This window comes from Hylobates moloch, unplaced genomic scaffold, assembly GCF_009828535.3.
Source record: "Hylobates moloch isolate HMO894 unplaced genomic scaffold, HMol_V3 SCAFFOLD_8, whole genome shotgun sequence".
Classification (NCBI taxonomy): domain Eukaryota; kingdom Metazoa; phylum Chordata; class Mammalia; order Primates; family Hylobatidae; genus Hylobates; species Hylobates moloch.
The window spans coordinates 52,922,981-52,948,877 of NW_026652283.1; the positions used below are offsets into that span (position 1 = coordinate 52,922,981).

Genomic DNA, 25,897 nt, shown 5'->3' on the forward strand with positions numbered 1-25,897 from the left:
GCGTATTGGCAATTTCATTTGGTTCAACCTGATAGCTTCGTAGCTTACATGTTACCCAATGCTAAAACTCAAAGGAAATATGCCTCACAGAAGTAGAAGCCATACATACTGAGAAGCGAGGCGAGGCCGGCGCAGGGATATGCTCTGGTTGTACTTCCACGACCGATTCTTCTGGCGGTTTCGTACCCCATCATCCTGGTCCATCATCTGTTCTAGGAGAGTCTGATCATCTGCGTTCAGCGGGGCCACAGAGATGTCCCGCACAGCACGGAATTCACCACAGTTATTCAGATGTTCATTCTCCAGGCGGAAGAAGTTCCACACAAATCGCCTTAGCAAAATGGGGTAGATCAAAGTACTTATGAAATTGTAACATACTTCTGCTACCTGTAAACCTCCCAGGGTATCAAGTTTCCACTCATGGAAACAAAAACAAAGAATTAAGGGCTTGAATATTAAAATAGGGAAAGATGGTGTTGCGGGGAGGTGGTGGGGGCGGGGTAAGGGAAACAAGACTAGACTATGAAAAAGGAAGGGACTCATGGAATGCAGTTTTAGAGTGCTCATTCTTTCAACTTATTTGACAAATATTTACTGAATGTCTGCCATAAGGCAGTAAAGGCACAGAATGACACAAAGACTTTTTGCCCTTATGGGGTGTAATTTCTAGTGGTGGAGACAGACAATGAGCAAGTAAACAATCAATCGGCCAATGATAAGTACTGTGAAGAAAATAAAGCAGGACAAGGGAATACAGTATGCCGTCATTAAGACTGGTTAGGGAAAGCTTCTTTGAAGACATGGCAGCTATTGAAAACCTGACTGATACAAAGAAGCAAGTCATGTAAAAATCCTGGAAGAATGCATCTCAGGCAGAGGAAAATGGTAAGTATAAAAAGGCAAGTTGGAAACAATAGCAAGGTCAGTGGGGGCTAAGATAAGTGAGGTCAAAATAGCAGGAGATAATGATGGAGGGGTGGAAGAGGGCCCATCCACAGAGGGCCTTATAAACCATAGTTTAAATTTTAGGTCTAATGGAGAACAATGAGAGAACAACAGGAGAATAAAGTGATTTGTTTGAAAAAGGTCCTGCTGAATGGTGAAGAGATCGAAGGGAGACAAGAACAGCTGAAGAAAGACCAATTAGAAGGGCTGTTGCAGCAGTCTAGAAAAGAGATGATGGTGACTTAAAGGTGGTAATAACAGAAGTGATGAGAAGCAGATAGACAAAGGATTTATTAATAAAGATGGACCTGACAGGACTTACTGACATGCGATGTGAGTCGTCTTAGGGTTTTCGGTCTAAGGGAAAGGTGACATCACTTACTAAGATCAGAGATGCAGAGCTGTTCCTGTTAGGTTAGAGCTAATCATTAGATATGGGAGAATTCAGTAGAGAGGTGGAAGAGAGTCTGCGGTTCAAGGGAAAGTTTATGGCTGGAGATAGCATAAAGACAGTATTTCAAGTAATAGGTTTAGGAATAATACAACTAGAGGAGAGAAGAGGGCAGAAGATTAAATCCTGGAACACTCTCACACTTAAAAGTTTGGGAGGAGGAGGAAGAACCAGTAAAGGAGTGGACAAGAATAGCTAGTGAGACAGGAGACTAGTTTCTGAGAAGTCAAGTGAAGACAGTGCTTTGCTGGGAAGTAAAGTAAGATAAATAAGTACAGAGAACTGACCAGGGGATTTAGCAAAATGGGCAGTATGATCTAAAAGCATAGGCTCTGGGAGACTGTCTAGATTCAAATCATGGCTCTACCACTTGCTAGCTGTAATGACCTTGGATGAGTTACTTAACCTATGCTTCAGTGTCATCAGTAAAAGACATGATAACAGTACCCACTTCCTAAGATTGTTGTGAGGATTTAATAAAGGTAAAAGGCTTAGAACGCTGTCAGCTACGTAGTACGTACTACAATATTATTATTATAGATTATTAACAAAAGTGGTTTAGTTTGAGTATTGGGAATACATACTTGAATGAAAAAGAGAATGGGAGAGAAGTGAGAGTGGAGACAGCAAGTGCAGACGCCTCTTGAAGAGTTTTGCTATAAAGGACAGCAGAAAGATGGGCAATAGTTGGAGAGAGAAAGCTGATCTAAAGATTTTTTTTGTTTGTTTTAAATGGGATAGAACATTTGATTTAATTAGTAAGCAAATGATTTTAAAAAAAGAAATAAAATCGTCATGAGGTATTTTTCTTTTTTTACTAGAATTTCTTTTAAAAAACTGATGAAGTAGCACACATGAAAGAGAAAGAAGTGGGTGGGGGAAGGTGGCGGCAGCGATGGGGAGTTCAGGTGCCAGGCCAAGACATTCAGGAAGGTGAGGAAGGGAAGGAGCACGGTCTGGAGAGAGCTCTGATGGCAGCTGGATTCCAGAGTCATGCTTTATCTCTCAGGTTTATCTTTCCGTTTCCAGCTTCTGTTTTCTTTTAACAGGCAGTGTTTGTCCATCCTGACTTAGAGGAATATTATACATCTATCTAAAAATATCTTTATATTGTCTTATTTGCGAAAGATATCCACACTGGGCAGAGTCTAGGTAAGCAGTTATTTTCTTTCAGCACATTAAAGATTTCTTTTTTTTCTTTTTTTTTTTTTTTTTTAGACGGAGTCTCGCTCTGTCGCCCAGGCTGGAGTGCAGTGGTGCAATCTCGGCTCACTGCAAGCTCCACCTCCTGGGTTCACGCCATTCTCCTGCCTCAGCCTCTCCGAGTAGCTGGGACTACAGGCGCCCGCCACCACGCCTGGCTAATTTTTTTGTATTTTTAGTAGAGACGGGGTTTCACTGTGGTCTCGATCTCCTGACCTTGTGATCTGCCCGCCTCGGCCTCCCAAAGTGCTGGTTTTACAAGCGTAAGCCACCGCGTCCGGCCTAAAGATTTCATTTTAATGATTTCTTTCACTGTGACTGTTGAAAGTTAGTCCTTCTTTCTCTTGGCTAATTTGCCTTTTTTTTTTTTTTTTTAAGATAAGCATTTCAATAGAAGTGTATCACACATAAAGTATGCAAATAATAAATGTACAGCTTAATTATCATAAAGGGACCTACTGTGTAATTACCATCCAGAAATACGAAATACATTACCATACACTGAAAACCACCTTTAGGGTTCTTTCCTATGTTAACTTCCAGAGAGTTCATTGATTTACTTTTCATATTTAGTTCTACAATCCACCTGGAATTGATTTCACACATAGTATACAGTAGGAGCTGGGAACCATTTTTTTCCATATGGATATCCAGTTGACTCAATATCATTTATTAAAGGCCCTCTTTTTCCACTGTTATGTAGCCACCTTTGTCATAAATCAAGAAGTATCAAGGTATGCACGAGTGGATTTGTTTCTGTACTCCCTATTCTGTTCCAGTGGACTGTCTATCCTTTCACCAACACCATATACTGTTTTACTCACTGTAACTATATAATCAGTTTTGATATCTGACAGTAAAAGTCTTTTAACTTTGTTCTTTTCAGGATAGTCTTGGCCATTCTTGACCTTTCGTATTCCCATATAAATTACAAAACTGGCTTGTCGATTTTCCCACATCTACACAGCTTTAATTAGACATATTCCTAGATATATATCTGATATATTCTGATGCTATTCAAAATGATATGGTTTTTAAAATGTTCTTTTTCTAGTTGTTATGACTGTTTTTAAAAATGACTGATTTATATTATGTTGACCTTGTATTCAGACACTGTGACATTAGATCTAATTATTTGTAAATTATTTTGAATTTTCTGTGTAATTGTCATCAGTGAATAATTATAGTTTTATTTTTTTCCTTTCCAATTCTGATAGTTCTTTTTCCTCATTGCACTAGCTATATACTTCAATGATATTAAATAAAAGTGGGAACAGCAGACACACTTGTCTCATTCCTGATTTCAAGGGAAAGTTTATAGTGTTTTACTGTGAAATATGAACTTGATTGTGTTTTTGTAGAAAACATTTTTTTCATGAACAGGTATTGACTTTTATCAATGGCCTTTTCTACAAATATAGAGGTTCTTTTTCCCTCTTTATTCTGTAAATATAAGTGAGACAGGTTTCTTTTTTTTTTTTTTTTTTTGAGACAGGGTCTCACTCTGTTGCCCAGGCTGGAGTACAGTGGTGTAATCTTGGCTCACTGCAACCTCTTCCTCCTGGGTTCAAGCAATTCTCCCAACTCAGCCTCCTGAGTAGCTGGGACTACAGCCATGCGCCACTACTCCTGGCTAATTTTTGTATTTTTAGTAGAGATGGGGTTTCACCATGTTGGCCAGGCTGGTCTTGAACTCCTGACCTCAAGTGATCCACTCACCTCAGCCTCCCAAAGTGTTGGGATTACAGGTGTGAACCACTGTACCTGGCCCAGATTGATTTTTGAATGTTAAATCTTACATTCCTAGAACGAACCTAACTTGTATTATCCTTTTTATATATTGTTGAATTCATATGCTAATATTTCGTTCAGGATTTTTACAACTCTGTACATGAGACAGATTAGTTTTTATTAAAATGTCATTGTAGGCTTATATATCAAAGTTACGCTGGCTGCAGAGAACAAACTAGAAAGCGTTTCCTTTTTCTCTCTTTTTTTTCTTTCTGGAAGAGTTTATTTCTTCCTCAAATATTTGAAAGAATTCCTGGGCCTGGAGTTTTCTTTGTGCAAAGTATTTTAACACGAATTTAATTTCTTTAATACAGATTTTCTATTTCTTCTTTATTGGTTTTGGCACACTGCTTTTTGAGTAATTTGTCCATTCATCTAAATTTTTAAATTTGTTGATATAAAGTTACTCATAAGATAGTCTTACTCTTTAAATAAATATCTTTAGGTTTTTTGATATTCATAATTTGTACTTCCTTTTCTTTTTTGCTTTATCAGTCTTAAGTACTTTATCAATAGTATTTGGTATTTTAAGGAAATTAAGTTTGGCTTTATTATTAATAATTTTCTGTATTGTATGTTTGTTTTCTGTTCCATTAATTTACGTTCTTTATATTTACTTCTTTCTACTTTCTTTTGGGATTTGCTGTTTTTTAAATCTTTCTTGTTTCCTGAGCTATATACTTTTCTGATATATACATGTAAGGTTGCACATTTCCTTGTAAGCACGGCCCTAGCTGCATTTTACATTTTTCTCTTTTATCACATTTTCAATTACATTCTGTTCAAAAAAAAATTTTTTTTTTTTTTTTGAGACAGAGTCTTGCTCTGTCACCCAGGCTGGAGTGCAGTGGCATGATCTTGGCTCACTGCAACCTCTGTCTCCCAGGCTCAAGTGACCCTCACACCTCAGCCTCCTGAGTACCTGGGACTACAGGCGCGCACCACCATGCCCAGCTAATTTTTGTATTTTTTGTAGAGATGTGTTTTGCCATGTTGCCCAGGCTGGTGTCAAACTCCTGAGTTCAAGTGATCTGCCCACCCTGGCCTTCCAAAATGCTGGGATTACAGGCATAAACCACCATGCCTGGCTATTCAAAATATTTTAAAATTTGCATTACAATTTCGATTTTGACCCAGGGGTTATCAGACATGTACTGCTTAATTTCTAAACATTTGGGACTTTTGAGTTATCTTTTTGTGATTATAATCCTCTGCAATTTGTCGAGACTTCTTTTATGGCCCAGTGTAAGGTTAATTTTGGTAAATGTTCTACATGTATTTAAAAGAATATGTATTTAGTAGTTGGATGCAGTTCTCTACATATGTCATTCAGGTTTAATTAATTAACTGACCCCTTATTTATCTATCACTGAAGGAAATATGTTAAAATCTGAAATTGTAAATTTACTTGTAGCAATGCCAGCTTTTGCTTTACAAAATATTAAGGCATTTTATTAGGTGCATACAAATTTTAATTGGCAGTCACAAGTGAATTTCAAAGTCTACAGATTTGGCAAATTTCTATAGTGCAAAGGTAGTGTTAGTGCTCTGTTTATCTTGGGGCTCCAGTTTTCATTTAGATTTTGGATTATCTTGTCTGATTTTTTTTTTAGGAATATTTAAACACTATTTTTTTTTTTTGAGACAGAGTTTTGCTCTTGTTGCCCAGGTTGGAGTGCAACGGTGCAGTCTTGGCTCATTGCAACCTCTGCCTCCTGGATTCAAGCGATTCTCCTGCCTCAGCCTCCCGAGTAGCTGGGATTACAGGCGCCCACCACCATGCCCAGCTAATTTTTGTATTTTTAGTAGAGACAGGGTTTCACCATGTTAGCCAGGCTGGTCTTGAACTCCTGACCTCAGCTGATCAGCCTGCCTCGGCCTCCCAAAGTGTTGGGATTACAGGAGTGTGCCACTGCACCTGGCCAGATTTAAACACATTTTATCTAGCATTTTTATTGTTTCAGTGAGAAGGCTGGGCTGAATAACTCAGACTGCCAAATTGCAAAAAATGATTCATTTCTGTTGTAAGCCATTTTACCTCCCAAGCACTTATCCTTTCAATGGAACCCAGTTCTAAAGAAGCTTTTAAGTCATCATCAATGGTTATTTTAACTTTGTAAGAATTAACCTCTGGGCTGGGCATGGTAGCTTACGTCTGTAATCCCAGCACTTTGGGAGGCCGAGGTGGGTGGATCAACTGAGGTCAAGAGTTCGAGATCAGCCTGGCCAACATGGTTTTCCAATTCTAAGGCTGAGGAGAAATTTGAGAAAAGTTGGAAAATTAAAGGTTTTCAAGTACAAGTTATAATAAATTCTAATTTGTAAGTATCGGGTGTCTTTTAGGTTAAAAAGAATCTTTAATAAACTTTTCAGTAGTTTGCTTACCGGAAAACCTCAAGGGGGGCAAAGACAGTAGCAATGATGTCCCCAGAATGAGGCAACAAAGTTGTAGAGGTAATCGAGATTTGGATAGTCCAAGCAAAGCGCAGAATCACATCCTCTATTATGGCACAGTAGTAGTAGGCCTGAGAAATAATAAACAAATTGAGTATGTTTCCTATCACATTTCTCATAATACCAATGAGCACATGTCCTACCAACAAGACTCACATATGTCCTACGAATAAGCACAGGTTCAAGAGGAAAGTTGTCGCAGGGAAGTACACATTATATTTTAGAATGATTTCTACCAATTTAGTTTTTTCTTAAATGGTAGAATATCCAGTATGAAGTATTACTGAATTTGAGTAATCATTAACAAATATATTTCACTGCCATACTGTATACTAGGCTTTCTTCTAGGGCCCAGAAATATAAGCTGGTTAAGATCCTTGATTGATTGAGATTACATTCTAACAGGTACAGTAGACTTAACACCTAGTATCAGAAAAGATTAGCAGATTTATTCACTGTGTTATTTGTACTTTTATTCTCCATTTGCCTTACCCTGTATTTGAAGAAAGTTTTGCCTTGCTTTTTGATGTGAATGAAATTAAGCTTGGATTTCACAACCATGGTTGAATTTAAGAAATGTTCTATTTTTACATGGGGAAGATGGTGCTCAAGTAATACTTGCAGGTACTAGCACCCAGGATTTAGGAGTCCAGTCCAGTTTTAGCTACACAAAAGTCTTAAGTACACAAATTGCCAATAGAGCAGAACTATATAATTCATAGATTTGCTCATTATTAATCTCAAGGAAATTAGCTCTTTAAATATATGTATTTAAAGAATGTGAAATTTTTGGGAAGGGGAACTACTATGTATTAAGCCATAATATTTATTTTACTTAAAAATTTTTTAAACAAAGTAATACTAGTCATTGTGAGAAAGCTATTGTAGAAAAAAAAAAAAGTCCCCTGGCCACCTTCTCTTTCCATCCCTAGAGACCAAACATTTTCAAAATTTGTAGCTATTTCTTCTACTTAGCCTCCATGTATTAAAATAATATGTGTATAGTGTTATATCTTGATTACTCAATTTTAGACATTATTCACTGATGATTATGATAAATTTAATGAGGATTATTATGAAGATTTTAACACATTCACATGGCTCACTGTTCCCTCTCCCATCCTCACAATATAGTGATAATGCAATTTTTGGGTAAATCCACATTCACTTTATTTATTATTAGGCTTAATTGAAGAACTGCAATTTCACGTGCCTTTCAGAGTCAGTCTTAAGTTATTCACCACTGACCAATGTGGGAGCTGATGTCACCAAAAATGTGGTAGTCTTTTGGGAGAAATACACTTATCTTGAGGTCAAGAGACACAGAAAAGTTAAGTGTGAATATAAAGATAACAAAAATTGTTCCTGGACCTAGGATGTGGTGCTTAATATTATACATTCCTAAGAACTGATTTTAAGAACTGTTAATCCCTAAGAACCGATTTTAAGGTTCATACACCTGTGTTCTAAATTTTTAATGAAGCTCCGCTGGATTCCACACTTTTCAAGCTGGATGAATTTTATTCCAAGTATCTGCCTTTTGTTTTAGTTTTTTGTTTTTGTTTTTGTTTTTTTTTTTTTAAGACAGGGTCTTGCTCCACTGCCCAGGCTGGAGTACAGTGGCATGAACATAGCTCACTGCAGTCTTGAACTCCTGGGCTCAAGTGATCCTCCTGCCTCAGCATCCCGAGTAGCTGGGGCTACAGGTGTGTGCCACCACATCCAGTTATTTTTATTTTATTTTATTTTAGTAGAGTCAGTGTCTCACACTATGATGCCTAGGCTGGTCTGGAACTCAAGCAATTATTTTGTCCTGGCTTCCCAAAGTGCTGGGATTACAGGTGTGGGCCACATCTGGCCAGTATTTTTTAAAATTAAAGGAATGTGGTGATCCAGCAGAACATCTTTCTTATAAGTTTGCAAATTATAATGTAGAAAGTATTTATTTTGTTTTTTAGAGTCATGAAAATATGTAACAACAAAGAAACAGAGTGAAAAATTATATTCACTAATTTTATTACCTAGAAATCACTATGTTAGAACTATTTAAAAGGGGGAATGGATCAACATTTATATAAAGATACAAACAATTTATCTAAGCAATTATCATAATACGAAACAAATGTTTTGGGAGGCCAAGGCAGGCGGATCACAAGGTCAGGAGATCGAGACCACCCTGGCTAACACGGTGAAACCCCATCTCTACTAAAACTACAAAAAATTAACCGGACGTGCTGGCAGGTGCCTGTGCCTAGCTACTCGGGAGGCTGAGGCAGGAGAATGGTGTGAACCTGGGAGGTGGAGCTGGCAGTGAGCCGAGATCGCGCCACTGCACTCTAGCCTGGGTGACAGAGCAAGACTCCGTCTCAAAAAAAAAAAAGGAAAAAAAAAAAAGAAATAAATGTTTTATAGCTCTCAGAGGGCAAGAACAATGTAAACAGAAATAAAACACACATATTTGGTGAGCACAAAAGGGGCCATTTTTAACTGAGCTCCTATCTACTCCCTGATTATTACTTTTCTTTTCAAATTAGATTTATAAAAATATGTTTAATATCTTGGTCATATATTCTAATTTTTCACATCGGGGTATTGCTATAGTTTAGGTAAAAAAGATCACTGTCAACAACTGTCCCCTTTTCCCCTTTATCTGTTCATCTGAAGTTACTCTATATATCATTCTTTGAATTCACCATTCCTCACACCTGAAAATGGCCTTCCCTACTTACTAACTGAATATTACACATCCATACACTTTTCTAAATACAATTTTAAGGTACTGGTGACATGCTGATACAGTATAAAATGTTAGTGACCTAATCTACACTTCCCTCTCCATCACAGAATTTTAGACTGGGAAAAGATCAAGAGATAATCTAGTTTAACATACTTACCTCATAAACAAGAATCCGCTATAGTCTGGTTGCAGACAATTATATAGCTAGCTACTGAAAGAGTTGGGATTAGAATTCACATTCACATTCAGGATTACCAGTTCATTGTTTAATTTCTTTCAAGGTCTAATCATAGTATTTATCCTTTACTAAAATATCTGAGTATAGATATTCTTGATTTTTTGACTTTTTAATTCAGCCCCTTGTCTTTTTATTAATACATAGATAAAATCCTAAAATAATTCCTAAAGAATTATTCCTAAAGAATTATCTATATTTTCTGATTGAAATGGCACTTGATTTTAACAAATAAGTGAAAGGAGACGTCTTCTTGATGCAATCAAGCAGAGTCAGCCACTCCTTCTCCTTTGTCTTTTCATAACACTTTTCATTTAGTCAAGTATTTATTCATTCATCCCAGAAACATTAAGTCTACTATATACCAGGGATTATGCTGGGAAGTGAAGAATATGGACACCTAAGCACATTATTATAATACAATGTGATAACTGCTATAATGGTAGTTTATATAGGGTAAAAAAATATTAAGATGAATAGCTGACTATGCTAGGAAAAATAAAGAAAGGCTTCTTGGAGAAAGTAACACTTAAACTGACTTTTAAAGAGGAGGAACAGGTGTTTACAAAGCAGACAAGAGAGAGAGTGTTTCAGACTGAGGGCATTCCATGTTCAAAAACAAATCATAAACTACAGTAAGGTATTTATTCTTCTATTCCAGTCTTTATCACATTGTATTGCAATTTGTTTACTTATCTGAACATAGTTTATGGCTTTCCTTGAGAACGAGAATTTTACTTTGTTTTTATTTCCTATAGTACCTAGCGTATAGTAAACATTTCATACATTTTTGCTGACTGAATGAATTAGTATCTTTGTTAATTATTTTTCTAATTATATTAGAGTAATATAATTAGAGGTTGGGTCTGTACTGCAACAGGATTAGCTAGTGGTATACCTAAGTTTGTTCTTTTAAACAAACACACTCTTTATACATACTTTTTGGGGGTATACAATCTCTTCCCGGAGGAAAGTGTTCTCTCCAGCATTCTTATCAAAGAGACCCCAGTCCATCTTGAGATCCCAGATGAGGGTATAGCAGGAACTGATGATATAAAAGACAATCCACAGGTAAAAGAACACCATAGTGTCCGAGTGACCTCGTTCTGAAGAAAGAAGAGGGAAGGAGAAAAAAGAAAATTACTACATTTAAGTAAAATTTTTCATTAAATAACACTAATTAAAACAGATTCTTAAAACAGCTCCATAAGAAAGCAAAGCTTTAAACAAATCCTAGGAAGATCACTGTCTAACAAAGGTTAAATAATAAATATGATTTCCCTGAGGTCCAAAGCAATCATCAAACATTTATTGAATACATAACACTTGCACAAATGTATAAAAGTTTTGGAGGCTCTATGCTGAATACATAAAAATCTGTATAATTGCAATGAAGGCGTCGAATGTTACAAAAGATGCAATTTTAACTTTTGCCATCAGGTGGCAGCCTAGTGCAAAATATGAAAAAGATTCCTGAAACACTACTAACAAGGAATGTGCATTTGCTTCAAGAAATTCTTGGATTGTTTTTACTTTAGAACATTTCCTTCATACACTTAGATGTTGTCCATACTTATCGTGATGGCAACCAGATAATTCTAAGTCTAGATAAAATACCCGAAAACAACAGATTGATAAGGATTTTACCCTTAAGGATATGTATGAAAGCAAATTTCTCTCAAGTCACAAAGCAAAGTATGATATTTTAGCCTTTCTTAGAGGGTGTTTATTGATACAAAGGCCTAATTTGCTGGGAACACTATAAAGTAACTTTTGGCTTTATGCTGAAAATGCTTATTATAAGGCACACTAAATGAGAATAATGATTCACAAATATAGTTATACAATTTAATCATTTCTGCTTCATATACTATCTAATGAAATTCTTCTTTGGTAAGCTCTAGAGTCCATTGTGAAATGTCTCTAGGTGTGCTATAGGTATATAACTACTAATATGGTTCTGCATCACCAGGAAAAAAAGGCGTACAAATCTAATTCAAAAAAGTTTAAATTTTGGTCAGTTTCTCAAAGATACAGAAAGCAAAGGATATATCATGCATCGTTCATAATTTTTTTCTGTTAAAATAAGGAAGTGTTTATTAACCACTTTTAGGTTATATTAATGTGTTAAGTACAGTAGGGTTTAAAGGCACCCCTTAGAAGTTTATAATCTAGAGAGTGAAACAGACATTTGTTATAAATTGATAAATTTGAGCTCAAAATGAAATATAAACAAAGGGCTATGAGAGCACCAAGGCAAATGGGAATGTTTCCAACAGTAGGAAGTAAGAGAAAGCAGCATTTGAATTATTTCTAGAAGGATAAATAAATAGTATTGCAAAAGTCAGGCAGATAAGGTGAGGTCATTCAAGGCTGAAGGAAGACACTGAGAAGGCAGATAATGAGAAGGTGGGGAAGTACAGGTGCATTTGAGACGTTACAAGTTATCTACATCTAGTGTAGGTGACATATAGAGGATGTGAGAGAAATGAGATGATTTAAAATGAGGCTGAAAAAGACTCATCTGGGTCTGACTGTGGAACACCTTCATGGGCTTTAGGATCAGATGTGTATTTTAGAAAAACAACGGGTTGGCAAATTACTTGCAATCAATTAGTTAAAAAAAAATAGATGCCTTGGAGCTTCAGTGTTGTGAACATCAGTTCTCATCAGCTCATGAGAGCCAATTGTTAAATTTTCAGAAACTCTGGAAGCTGGTTGTCAAACTCAGTCATTATTAAAAATTAACTTACATAACTTCATAGTTATATTAAAACAAAGGTAACACATACTCAAAATTCATTACTTTTTAATTATTTTATTAATTTTTGCTTTTATTCTCAAGGTTGTATATGTTTATTGTACTTGTATGATGGAAATACTGTATAATGCTGCGCTACTATACATCTTTTCCTCACTCCACATTCAGTGTTATCATCTTAGTAGCTTGAAATTGGCTATAGTGGAAGTATTTACACCGTTGAAATCAGCAAACACTATGAATCAATGCCCCTTACCCCCACTCCCACCCAAGAGCTGGTTTGTTGAACATATATACTAGCACATCACTGTTTAGCTGCTTCCAGTGGTAGGGAAAGAAATTGGTATTTTTTTAAATGGTCCACATGTGATTCTCATGAATAGCCCAGCTTTGATATAATCACATTTTCACATTTAAACTATTTCCACAAAAATTTTTCTTCATCAAAAACAAATTGAGCTGAATATTTATACTACAACATTATGTCATAAATTATCAACTTAAAATGCCTAAAAATTATTTACTTATTATCTAGGTATAGTTTGTGTGTTCTGACATGTATTTATTTCATTCTATGTGCAGATATAGGGTCTAGCTGAGAAGTGTCATTCAATAATTCACATCATGGCTACATTAAAAAAGATACTACAATTCATCTACTAAGGTTCGCAAAGAATGAAGCAAATTCAGCAACTTAGTAAAATTCATTCCTCATATTTTCAAAACAAGATCAACACTGAGAGATAAAAAGACAAGGAACTTAACTGTTATTTATATTTACAACACTTAAAAAAACTGAATGTGAGGTATGTGCCAGGTATTTTACAAATATTGTCTCACTTAATTTTCCTAATAATAAGCCATCGTTTTGTCTGCTAGTAAAAGGACGTAAGAACAGAGTAATAGATACATTCAGTAGGAGGTAACAAAATGAGTATTTCTCAAGTAAGTATAGGTGATATGGAGTCTTATTACAGAAAGCTGATTTTCTTTCTTTCTTTACTAATTACTGAAGAAACAATGAAGTGTAAATTATTACATAAAAGGAGATTGTGGAGAGGAGTAAAAATGTTACATGAAAAAGGAATTAATAATGAAACTAAAAGCAATGTGCTAATTTTCTGGTATTTCTCCTAGATTTTAAGTGTAAGTCTTATCCTTAGAGTGTGATTCTTACAGTGGTACAATGGATCTGGTGTTTCTCTTTTGCAAGCCCATGTTACTTTTTTTTTTTTTTTGTCACATCCTGCTCATTTTGACAAACGCAGAGTCATGTACCCATCACTGCAATCAAGATACAGACCATCTCCATAACTCCAAAGAATTCCCACACACTCCACTGTAGCCCCACGGACAACCACCAGTCTGTGTTCTCTTCTGGTAGTTTTGCCTTTTTGAGACAGTCACATAAAATGGAACCACTTAGTATATAGCATTTTGAGTCTGGTTGTTTTCACTTAACATATTAAAGATTCATCCATGTTGTTGCATGTATCAGCGGCTTATTTCTTTTTCTTGCCAAATTGTATTACTTTGTAAGGATGTATACAAATTGTTTATCCATTTACTTGTTGATGAACATACAGACTGTTTTCAGATTTTGACAATTCCAAAAAAGTCACTTTACAAATATTCATACACAAGACTTTATGTAATATGCTTTCATTTCCCTTGGATAGGAGTCAGACTGTTGGGTTGTATGGTAAGTGGATGTTTAACTTTATGAAAATCTTTCAAACTGTTTTAAAGAATTATTGTACCATTTTGCATTTTCACCAGCAATGTAAGAGAAATTTAGTTCCTCTTCTTCTTCAACAGTATTTGATACTGTCATTAAAAAAAATTTAGCCATTCTAATAGACATGTTGTATGTAGTATCTAGTTGTGATATTAATCTTTACTCCTCTGATGACTAGTGATGTCAGGCATCTTTTTATGTGTTTAATTGTCATATGTGTATCTTTTTTGGTGACGGATTTGGTAAAATATTTGGCCAAAAATTTTGAGGGGGAATTTCTTGTTTTATTATTGTATTGTCTGAAATTTTAAAATTTATTCTGTATTCCAGTTCTCTTTCTGATAGGTTTCCTGCAAATATTTTCTGTTAATGTGTGACTTGTCTTTTCTTTTTCCAAACAACATTTTTGAATGTGTTTATTCACAAGTTTAAAATTTTGATTAAGACAATTTTTATTAAAAACCATTTAAAAGTATCTTTCTTTTCTAAATCACGCTTTAATTTTTTATATTAGAAGTCCATATCATTTCTATGCAATTTCTATGAAACATACATGAAGACTTACTGACTTTTAAATAAATATTCTTATAGAATATTTCAGAGTAAGTAATGTTTTATCTGATGAACTTCTTCAAACAATGATTAGCATACACTTGGTCTACAAATGCTACATTTTGGTCTCATTTTAATTACTACCATTATTTGATCTTTCCCATCTCTCAAGTGAAGAATGCCTCTCTCCCTGAAATCATCTGCCTTCATTGGTATTCAGGAGATGTCCTGGAAAGATATTATCACTTTAGGCAAGCAATTACATCTTATTCTCTCTTGGCTAACCCTGGTAGCACACTTTAGTGATGTTCAGAATCACAGAAAATCAAGTCATTGCTATTCTACTCTAAGCTTCTATCCATTATACACCTGCCACATTCGAAGCATAATTCATATTGGACATATTTATGGCAATGGTATCCATGAATTTAAAACAAATAAAAACAAAAATAAATTTCTCACAGTTTTGTACCCATTGCCATTGTGTGAATGATTAAAAAAGAAAAAAGGAAAAGGACTAAAATACTAAAGAGACAATGTGGGAATGATTTTTTAAAAAGAGAAGTAAAAGTACTAAAGAGAGAAATCAGAAAAATTACATATGGAAATCAACCTGAATCATGTTTCAGGGTGGATATTTCAAAAATGAAAAATATGGCACCATGTGAAGAGAGAAATGGAACGGTTTTCTGTTCACCTAAAACCTTTCTCTTCTGGTAATAATTTACTAGTTTGAAATAAAGTAAGAAAACACAACAGACTGGACCTAGTTTTCAAAGCCCAAACCTATAAAGGTAAACTGAATTATGACTGAGTTTAGGATCTAGCAAATCCTGGATCTATTTCTACTACCGAAGGAAAGAAAAATCAAACCTTTGAATTGTGAGATTAATATTGTTCTCCAAAAAATGAACAAATATAGATATTCCCCTGATCTTTTAGTGTTTTAGTTACATGTGAGATCACATGTATTAATCCCTCAGGTGATTATCATCTTTATCCTTAGGGCAGACAAGACAGACATTATTATTCCCATTTTATAGTTAAGGAAACTGAAGTTCAGGGAGATAGTTAATAAATGGAAAGATAACTAGATTTAAAGTTAGGAGACCTGGGTTTGAATACAGACTGCCTCTTCCAAGCTTTGTGGTTATAGAAAATTCACACTCTTAAAATGATCGAGACAAAAAAAGGAACTCATAAGGCCTAAGGCTAAATGGGGGAACCAGAAAGAGGAATCCTCATCCAAGGAACATTTTGTACTAGACAGCATTGCTTCTCCAAGTCCATCTCAACTTTAAAACGAAAAAAGCAGTTTCATAAAACCATGAAGTAACATTACAAAATTTCTAACATAGTGTGGAAAAATAGAATTTAAAAGTTATTCCACATATTATTGCTTATTTCATACTGTATATAAAATTATGTTTATGGGAAAAAAACAGAAGTGGTTATCTCAGATGAGGGAAGTAAGATTAAGGAAGAAAGTGGGCTGAGGAAAATAATTGTTATTAGGGTGGTGATACAAATGATTTAAATAAGACTTTAATTTTGCTATATTTTTGTTTGTTTTTGTTTTGAGATGGAGTTTCGCTCTCGTTGCCCACACTGGAGTGCAATGGTGCAATCTAGGCTCACCGAAACCTCCGCCTCCTGGTTCAAGCGATTCTCCTGCCTCAGCTTCCTGAGTAGCTGGGACTGCAGGCATGTGCCACCATGCCTGGCTAATTTTGTATTTTTAGTAGAGACAGAGTTTCTCCATGTTGGCCAGGCTGGTCTCAAACTCCCAACCTCAGGTGATCTGCCTGCCTTGGCCTATCAAAGTGCTGGGATTACAGGTGTGAGCCACCACACCCGGCCACTATATTGTTTTTATAATAAAAATAGTACATAGGAATTTCTTTACTAATTCAAGAACTGTTTACTACTGAGTATATACTATAACTTGCATTATTTATTGTATAACTAGAATACTAAAGACTAACTCCAAAAAAAATCTGCTTGCTTATATATTCAGCAAACAAATACTGAATGTCTACTGGGTAACCTAACTAGGTACATTCTAGGGAATGAGAATGTACTGAAGAACTACTAAGGGCTAAGTCTAAAAGAGGAGAGAAAATGTAGTAAAAAATACAATGTGTAGGTACAGTTGTGGAACTGTGCATAGAAAAGGAATCAATAACCCAGGAGGGGAAATAGCCAGGAAAATCTTCCTGAAGGAGGTACTACTTGAGCTGAATCATGAAAGGACTTGAGTTAAACAGGTTTATGGGGCAGAGAGAACCATTTCAAGCAGAATAGAAACCATTCATTCAGTAAAGAGTACCTGCACATGCCAGATATTATTCTAGGTACCAGGTACACAACACTGAATCTTATTTACTAATGGTCAGACAAATTTCCTGCCTCAGTAAAGCCTCCTATTTCGTATGGGTAGACAATGATCAGATAGATAAGTAAAGAAGATGATTCACACAGTGAAAAATACCATGAAGAAAACAGAACAGGATGATATGACAAAATTCCTTCAGACAGTATTCAGGCAGAAATAGCATTCAGGCAAAGAAGGTTTCTTAAGTTGGGACTTGGGTACTGAGAAGGAACCAGCCACATGAAAAGCTGGAGAAAGAGTATACGTAATACTAAAATTTCTAGTAACCATATTCAAAAAGGTGGAAACAGGTAAAATTAATAATATATTTTATGTAATTTATACCTAAAATGTTATCACTTTTATATTTAATATACAGTCAAAATAAAATTGATATCCTTCATAGTTTTTTGTTTCAAACTAAGTCTTCAAGATCCAGTTTGTAATACTTAACGGCACATTTCGATTTAGATTAGGCACATTTCAAACGCTCGACAGACTGATGTAGCTGGTAGTTATATTATGCAAAACAGTGTGGTTCTAGGTATCTTTGGGGAGATGAGTTTGAGGTGTAAAGACTGAAAGCAGTGTATTAATAAGGCTGTGGCAACAGCCCAGTGAGAAACAATGAGGACTAGAATTGAGTATAAATTTAAGGAACAGGGAGGTAAGGCAAAAATTAAGAAATATTTAGGAACTAAAATTGGCAGGACTTGGTAACTTGGTAAATTTTGAAGGTGAGATAAAGGATACAGTCAAAAATAACTCCTAGTTTTTAACCTGGGTGAGTGGGATGGTGCCATAAACTAGGTTAGACATGGGGCTTGAAGCACACTTAGGAAAAAAAATGAGTTTAGTTTTTGACGTGTTGACTTTAAGGTACTTATGAAACATCAAGGTGGAGGATGCCCAGGAAACAACTGGAAAAAACTAAAAAGCTTCAGATACAGACTGGGGAGTCACACAGACAGTGGCTGGAACCATCAAAATAATTTAGAAGCTCCTTCTATGAAAAGGACAGGCTACAATAAGTCTTCCATCTATAAGGGGAATCACACTGCATTTGACTACACTTGGTTGAGTTTATTTTCAGTTTTTTTTTTTTTAATACCAAAGACTCAAAGAGATGAGAACTCTCTGAAATGTTACAGAGCTTCTCTTTATCTCTTAAAAAATTTAAATTCTAATTCCATGTTTGTTTACATTTCAAGGTTTCTAAATACGTTTTAATTACTATAGAGTTATTGCAGTTATAGGAATGGAGACAGTAAGAATAAGAATAGACAGATTACTGTTTTGAGATGTAGGATAGAGAAAAGGAAAAAGACTAGACCAGATGGCTTAATGAGGTAAGGGAAATCTTTTTAGAGTGGGGGACTCTTAAGCATGTACACAGGCTAGAAGGAAGGAGCCAGTGATGACAAACAGTTTGAAGATTCGGGAAAAACAAGGGACAACTGCCAGAGCTAGATCCTGGGACAAGAGGACATGAGAGCAGCGCACAGGAGGAAGGACACCTTGTAACTTTAGACTGGGGAAAATACAGTGAGAAGGGGTTTAGGTTAAATAAGTATGTAGGGAGAAGGTAGCTGAAGGAAAATGATTCCTCATAGGCTCCATTTTCTCAAGCTAGTAGGAGACAAGGTGGTCTGTAAGAATAAAGAGGAAAAGGCTGAGTTAGGAGCTTGAGAAAAGCACTGCAAGTTATAGTAACCCCCCCCCCCCCTTTTTTTTTGAGACACAGTCTCACTCTGTCGCCAGGCTGGAGTGCAGTGGCACGATCTTGGCTCACTGCAACCTCTACCTCCTGGGTTAAGTGATTCTTCTGCCTCAGCCTCCCAAGTAGCTGGGACTACAGGCACACACCACCACACCCGGCTAATTTTTGTATTTTTAGTAGAGATGAGGTTTCACCATGTTGGCCAGGCCGGTCTCGATCTCCTGATCTCATAATCTGCCCTCCTGGGCCTCCCAAAGTGCTGGGATTACAGGTGTGAGCCACTGTGCCCAGCCGTAAAAACCCCTTTTCAAGTTAACATTTTTGAGATAAAAAATTTAATAATTTAAGTTAACAAAGGACAAAATACATTAAAGTTTAGAAAAAAGTTAATCTCTCCTTCCTATGACGTTCTTTTCATAAAACATTTTGCTTGTGCTTATACTGTCTTTCATTCTGTATATACACATATTTTTTTCTTTCCTGTAATATTGTATTCTATCTAGCATTGTGAAAAGAATTTAACTTTAGAGTACAGCAAATTGAATATACATTTGTCTTTTCCATTAAATTGTAATGTCTTTCACAGAAAGATCTCACATCAGCATTTTTCTAGGGCCCATGTACCATGCTGGACATAGTAGGGGCTTAATCAATATTTGCCAAACTGAATTGAGGGTAAGGGCTGTGTTTCACTCATTTTTGTATTTTCTGCACAATGCTTTACCTTCCAACAAATACTTGGGAAAGGCAACATAGTCTCTGGGCAGCCTACACATATAATGTGTCCCTGAAAATACCTATTAAGTTTGCAGCTCCTAGGCTTTACAGGCTAAATGAAATAGACAGCTGTGGCAGAGAAAACTTTAAAACCAGATTCTAAGGCTTTGACAAAGGCAGGGGGTCAGTCACACCTCAACATTCCCTTATCTCATTATCAGCTGCCAAGACTTTCTTTCCTATAATTAAACAGAAACCAGTCCCTAAAAACAATGTGTGGAAGATTTCTTCCCCAACCTCAACAGACCATCTGACACTGTGGCCAAACTCCCCTCCCTTATCGTGCTTTTGCCACGATAGGTGACTAGCCTTACAAAGCATTCCTTTTTGATAAATGACTGCTGATCACAGACTCGTTCTGGCTGGTCCACAGAGACTGAGCACAAGATGCCTCTGTGCTCTGCTCTGTGTTTCTCCTTTTGACACAAAGAGCCAAATTTCACTTCACTTTAATGTTAACTGCCTACTCCAAAGTGAACATGGGACATATATAACATATATGTTTACTTACCACACATTTGGTTTCCCTCATAAATATTCATAAATTCTCCTATAAGCTGCTAAATATGTATGTGGAGCTAACCCCACTGGGGATAAATTCCAACCTCTCCCCTTCGTAACTGAAGCCTATGTATTTGGTTTTGGCTGGAGGCTTCGTTTCCTGACCTGCAGATTGTAATCCTTTACAGGAAATAAAGCTTTCATTTTGCTTCCTCTGCCGGTCTCATGGTCTTTTGTTAATATGTTGAATGTGAAAAAGTTAAGCAACAGACTTATAATGAGGATAATTTCCTGAGAGCTAAAAACAGATAAAGCAAAACCCCCTATTAAACTTTCCTTGCCTTTTAGATACAACCTTTAATGGCATTGTTCTAACATTTTGTAGACATCATTTTTTTCTTTACAACAAAACACAGCTGCTTTTAATTCAATGAATGTCACAACGATGTTTAAAAGTTGCTGCTTTCTGCATGCCTAATGATTCCCATAGCTGTTTTAACTGTATTACACTTATAAGACATTAAAAAAATTGTGTGTAATATCACTACAGATAATTCCCACTCATTTCAAAAAAAAGAACAAAATACAACAAAATACAAAGGAAAAAAAAAACAACCACATGAATGCACTATTATTTGTGCCACAGAAGGTAAGGCTGCCAAAGCTCTCAGTTAGCAGCTAGCAATACTATGCAAAAGCAGGAAATGTTCTCAATCCAAAGGATAATTAAGAGGTAGGGGTGTGTGTGTGTGTGTCTACACTCTAATAACAAAATACCCAAACTGTCCAGTTTTCAATAAAAAAGTCACTAGTCATACGAAGAACAAGGAAGATCTCAAACTTAATGAAAAGACAATCAAAGATGTCAAAACTGAGATAGAGATGTTGGAATTACTGGACAAAGATCTCACAGCGGCTATGATAAAAATGCTTTAGCAAAGAAACAGAGTCTCACCAAAGCTATAGGAAACACAAAGAAGAACCAAATAGAAGTATTAGAAGCCAAAAATACAATAACTGAAATAAAACTCACTGTTAACAGAATAATAGAAGGGACAGAGGAAAGAACTGGCAACTGAAAGATAGAATAGAAATTTCCTAACCTGAACAAGAAAGAAAACAGGTTGAATTTAAAAAATGAAAAGAGGCCGGGCGCAGTGGCTCATGCCTATAATCCCAGTAATTTGGGAGGCCGAGGCGGGTGGAAAACTTGAGGTCAGGAGTTTAAGACCAGCTTGGCTAACATGGCGAAAACCCGTCTTTCCTAAAAATACAAAAATTAACTGGGCTTGGTGTGCACCTCTAATTTCAGCTACTTGGGAGGCTGAGGCATGAGAATTGCTTGAACCCAGCCGGTGGAGGTTGCAGTGAGCTGAGATTGCACCATTGCAATCTGTGGGGGATACATTCCAAAACCCCCAGTTGGTGCCTGAAACCATGGATAGTACTGCTATGATAAAGTTTAATCTATAAATTAAGCACAGTAAGAGACTAACAACAATAATAATAAAGTAGAACAATCATAATACACTGTAATAAGTTATGTGGAAGGCTGGACGCGGTGGCTCATGCCTGTAATCCCAACATTTTGGGAGGCCGAGGTGAGAGGATTGCTTCAGTCCAGGAGTTGGAGACCTCACCTTTACAAAAAAAATAAACAAAATTAGCCCAGTGTGGTCGCACACACCTGTAGTCCTAGCTACTCAGGAGGCTGAGGTGAGAGGGCTGCATGAGCCCAAGAGGTCAAGGCTGCAGTGAGCTGAGATTACACCATTGCACTTCCGCCTGGGTGACAGAGTGAGACCCTGTCTCAAAAAACAAAACGAAAACCATAAAAGTTATGCAACTGTGGTCTCTTTCTCTCTCAAAACTGCATAAAGTTTTCAGACTGTGGTTGACCATGGATAAGTAAAACTGCAGAAAGTGAAGGTATGGATAGGGTCGGGGGGAATACTGTGCAAAAAAGGCAACAGGAGGGATCCTTGTGGTGATGGAAATGTTCTGTATCTTGACTGTACGAATGTCAATATTCTGGTTGTGATATTGTACTATATGTTTGTAAAATGTTACCACTGGGGAAACTATGCAAAGGGTATATGGGATCTCTCTGTATTACTTCTTGCAACGCATGTGATTCTACAATTATCTCAAAACAAAATGTTTAATTAAAAAAAAACCGCAAAACTTGATTGTTCCCCAAAACCTTCACTGAGTTAACCACTTCCTCTTTGAAACCACCTTATACCCTATACAACACTGATAATATATTATTATTATTGCACTTCCATGTTCTATTGTAATTAGTCTATCTCCCTTACCAAACTGTGAGCTCCAAGAGGAGGTTTTAAAGGCAAGATTTGTTTTGTTCATCTATGTATGCATAGCATCTAGTAGTGCCTGATACATTGAAGATGTTTTGTAAATGTTTGTTGAATAAAACTGGATGTGACAGATGTATCAAGAAGGTAATTCGATTATTAAACTATTTATATTCAATTTATTATCCATATAGATCCTTATTTACTGGCTCCTCAATAACAAAATTATCTCTTCAGTGATTATAAAAGCATCAATGACACCATTTAGGACTTCCTTTCTTGACAGAATTTAGCAACTTTTCTTCTGCTGTATCAGATACCCCTTCCCAGAACAGATCATCAGAACCTCTTCCAATATCTTTCTTATGTATGTGTATCTAGGCTTATTTTTAAAAATCCCTTTCTGTCGCACATTTGATCAATAGCCTTGGAAACATTCTTATAGTAGGTTATTGCTGTAAGGAAAGGTTAAGACTTTGGAATAAGCAAAAATAATTACTATGTACTAAAGTGGAAAATTATGCATTGTTTACATAATACCTTTCTAGGTTATGTTTCTATGGAGTTTGTGCCTTTTCTGGTCTTGGAGTTATTTTATAATTCTGTATAAATTGTGGATAAATGCAAACAATTCTGTCTATAGGCACACAAATAAATTCTGTCTGATGGAGGTCCAACAGATTCCATCTTACCCTCTACTCCTCCACCACATCCCACCTCCAGTAGAAAAGCAAGTTTTGTGTCCATTTGTAAATGGATATCAGCATGCCTTTACTCCATAGTAAAGGTCTGTTAACTAACCATAATGTGGAAAATATATTGCCTCTCCTTTGAACCAGTAGTGACAACTGGCTGGTTTCCTCTTTAATTCATGAGTTAAATAGAAGTTTGGTGTTTTTACATTAAAAAATATCTATTTCTGCTTTTCCCCACTCCTTTTGTTCTATAACCAAATAACAATTCTGGAGCAGATAAACTACGTGTTTCTGCCTTCTCTCCTGGAAAAGACACAATTTCATTTATTTAACTAAATGAAATGCTAACAACTATAACCACTTTAAAAGAAATATAAGGATACTATAATCCTTTTTTTTTTAAAAAGACAAAGGGTCTCAATCTGTTGCCCAGGCAGGAGTACAGTGGTACAATAATAACTCACTGTAACTTTGAACTCCTGGGCTCAAGTGATCCTCCTGCCTCAGCCTCTCAAGTAGCTAGGACTACAGGTGTGTACCACCACACTTGGCTAATTAAAAAAGAATTTTTTTTTTTTTTTTAGAGATGAGGTCTCACTATGTTGCCCAAGCTAGTCTCGAACTCCAGGCTTTAAGTGATCCTCCTGCTCTGGCATCCCAAAATGCTGAGATTACAGGTGTGAGCTACCATGCCTGGCCAGGATTCTATACATTTTACACAATGTCTCAAGTGCTCATTTTATGAAAGCTTCAGGTAGTACATACATATGGGCAGAAACTTTTTTCTTAATTGAACTGAAAAAAGTGATAAACATAAGCTAAAATTATAGTCATTTAAAAATGGAAATAAGATTGGAGTACATCTTTAAGCAGCTATAATACAGAATATAGTAATTAGAATTGAATATAAAATAAATGCAGATCACAAAGATGTGTTCTGGAAATCTGAGAAATAACAGTATGTATTCCATACTACTACCATAATATGGTTAGTTAACAAACCTAAAAAGGGAGTGAGAAGAAATATAATAGGAGATAGGCACAGAGAGAAGGAAAGCCAAAATCTCTTCCCCGTTTTCTTCATACAGCCTGCCAATATTCTACACCAGTAAAACATGTCAGATCTAAAAAATCCATCTGAAACAATTCTAAATCTCAGAGTAAAACAGTCCAAAACTGTGATGCCTTTTTATATAAACCTTCATTTAATTTTTCTTTTAAGTAAAATAGTTTTAGAAGTAGAGTAAAACATGTATTATCTCAAATGCTACCAAAAAATCAAAGTCAGTACTTCTGAAACACCTATTCAGATATTTACTCTGGGATCCACTTCACCAATTGCAGTATCAATCCACTTTGAGATATAATTAAAAATAAAAAATTTCAATAGTGTCTAATGACTTTCAGCAGAATAAAAGCTGATGGGAGAAACAAAATCTTTTTGTTGGTGGGGAACTCCTGGGTTCCCTTTCTTGATGTGCTTTGTGGGTGTGCGCACGCATGTACCTGTATTAAGACTTCCACTGAAGTATAACTAACACTTGACTGTCTCTGCTCTGCTTTTTCATTCCTCTCTATGAAAATTTGTCCTCTCCATGAAAATTTGTCCTCTCTATGAAAATTTAAGGACACATATGTCCTTAAAACCTCCTTATGAAGTGAGTACCATTATCATCAGGCAACATGCCCAAGACTCATTGATCCAAAGCCCACAATCTTACCCAGTATGCTTTATTGCCTATGTACCATTCATCACTTGACTGCTAAGATCTTACAAATAGTTCAGTATGAGGAAGTAGTATTCAAATCTACTTTTACTTGTCTCTATATTTGCTCAACACCACATCTGTTTATAACATCTGTTGTTTGCATGCATTTAATGTGTCCTCAGTGAATCACCTTTAGCAGAAGACATGGTAAAAATGCAAATTTTGGATCACCCTAATCCTACTCAATTAGACTGAAGGTAAAACCCAAGATAATGCATTTTAAAGCAAGCATCCAAAGTAATTCAGATACACACCAAAATTTGAGGATCACAACATTATAGCATGCTGCCTTGTAGGAAATAACTTTTTAGAGTAAAAAAAGGAATGAATCTAGAGTCAAAATTCTGGTTTTGCTACTTACTGTCATGTGACCTTGCGCAAGCAAAATGAGAATAACACCTGTTTTCCTTTCTTTCAGCGTTGGTATCAGGTTCAAAATGACATAATGTCTGCCAACATATGACATATTTGCAAATAGCTCTATTAGACTAACAAGAATGTAAAGAGCTAAAGGGGCCTTAGAAAGTCTAGGCCAACAACTTAAAATTTTTTTTTACCTTTAATCGTGATTCTAGCCATTGGTCTAAGACACAGAGTGACATATTATATGCACATGTGTGTACAGTATTTTGCTATACTTAGGAAGTATTCTTATATTCTTTCTTAAAAAATTAACAAATGTCTCCTTGGCACCTACAGAGCTGACCACAGGACTTTTCTCCTTTGGTTTAGTGAAATGGTAAAATTTAATTTTTAAGGATTCCTAACACTGAATTATTTTTTGCATTCCTAAAATATCTTAGTCATGGTATATTATTCTTTTAATATACTGTTCAGTTCTAGCTGCAAACATTGTATTAAGACTTTTTACAATGT

General features: G+C 35.9%; 1 protein-coding gene across 1 annotated transcript in view; it reads right to left on the reverse strand.

The window, feature by feature from the left end:
• XPR1 (xenotropic and polytropic retrovirus receptor 1) overlaps window positions 1–25,897 on the reverse strand; it is a 256,114-nt gene that overhangs the window by 9,857 nt on the left and 220,360 nt on the right. Inside the window, exons 11-13 of the mRNA XM_032159187.2 lie at window positions 10,756–10,922; window positions 6,776–6,915; window positions 110–331 (exon numbers count right to left, since the gene is read on the reverse strand). Coding sequence (XP_032015078.1) covers window positions 110–331; window positions 6,776–6,915; window positions 10,756–10,922 — 529 coding nt within the window. The remainder of the gene's footprint in view (window positions 1–109; window positions 332–6,775; window positions 6,916–10,755; window positions 10,923–25,897) is intronic.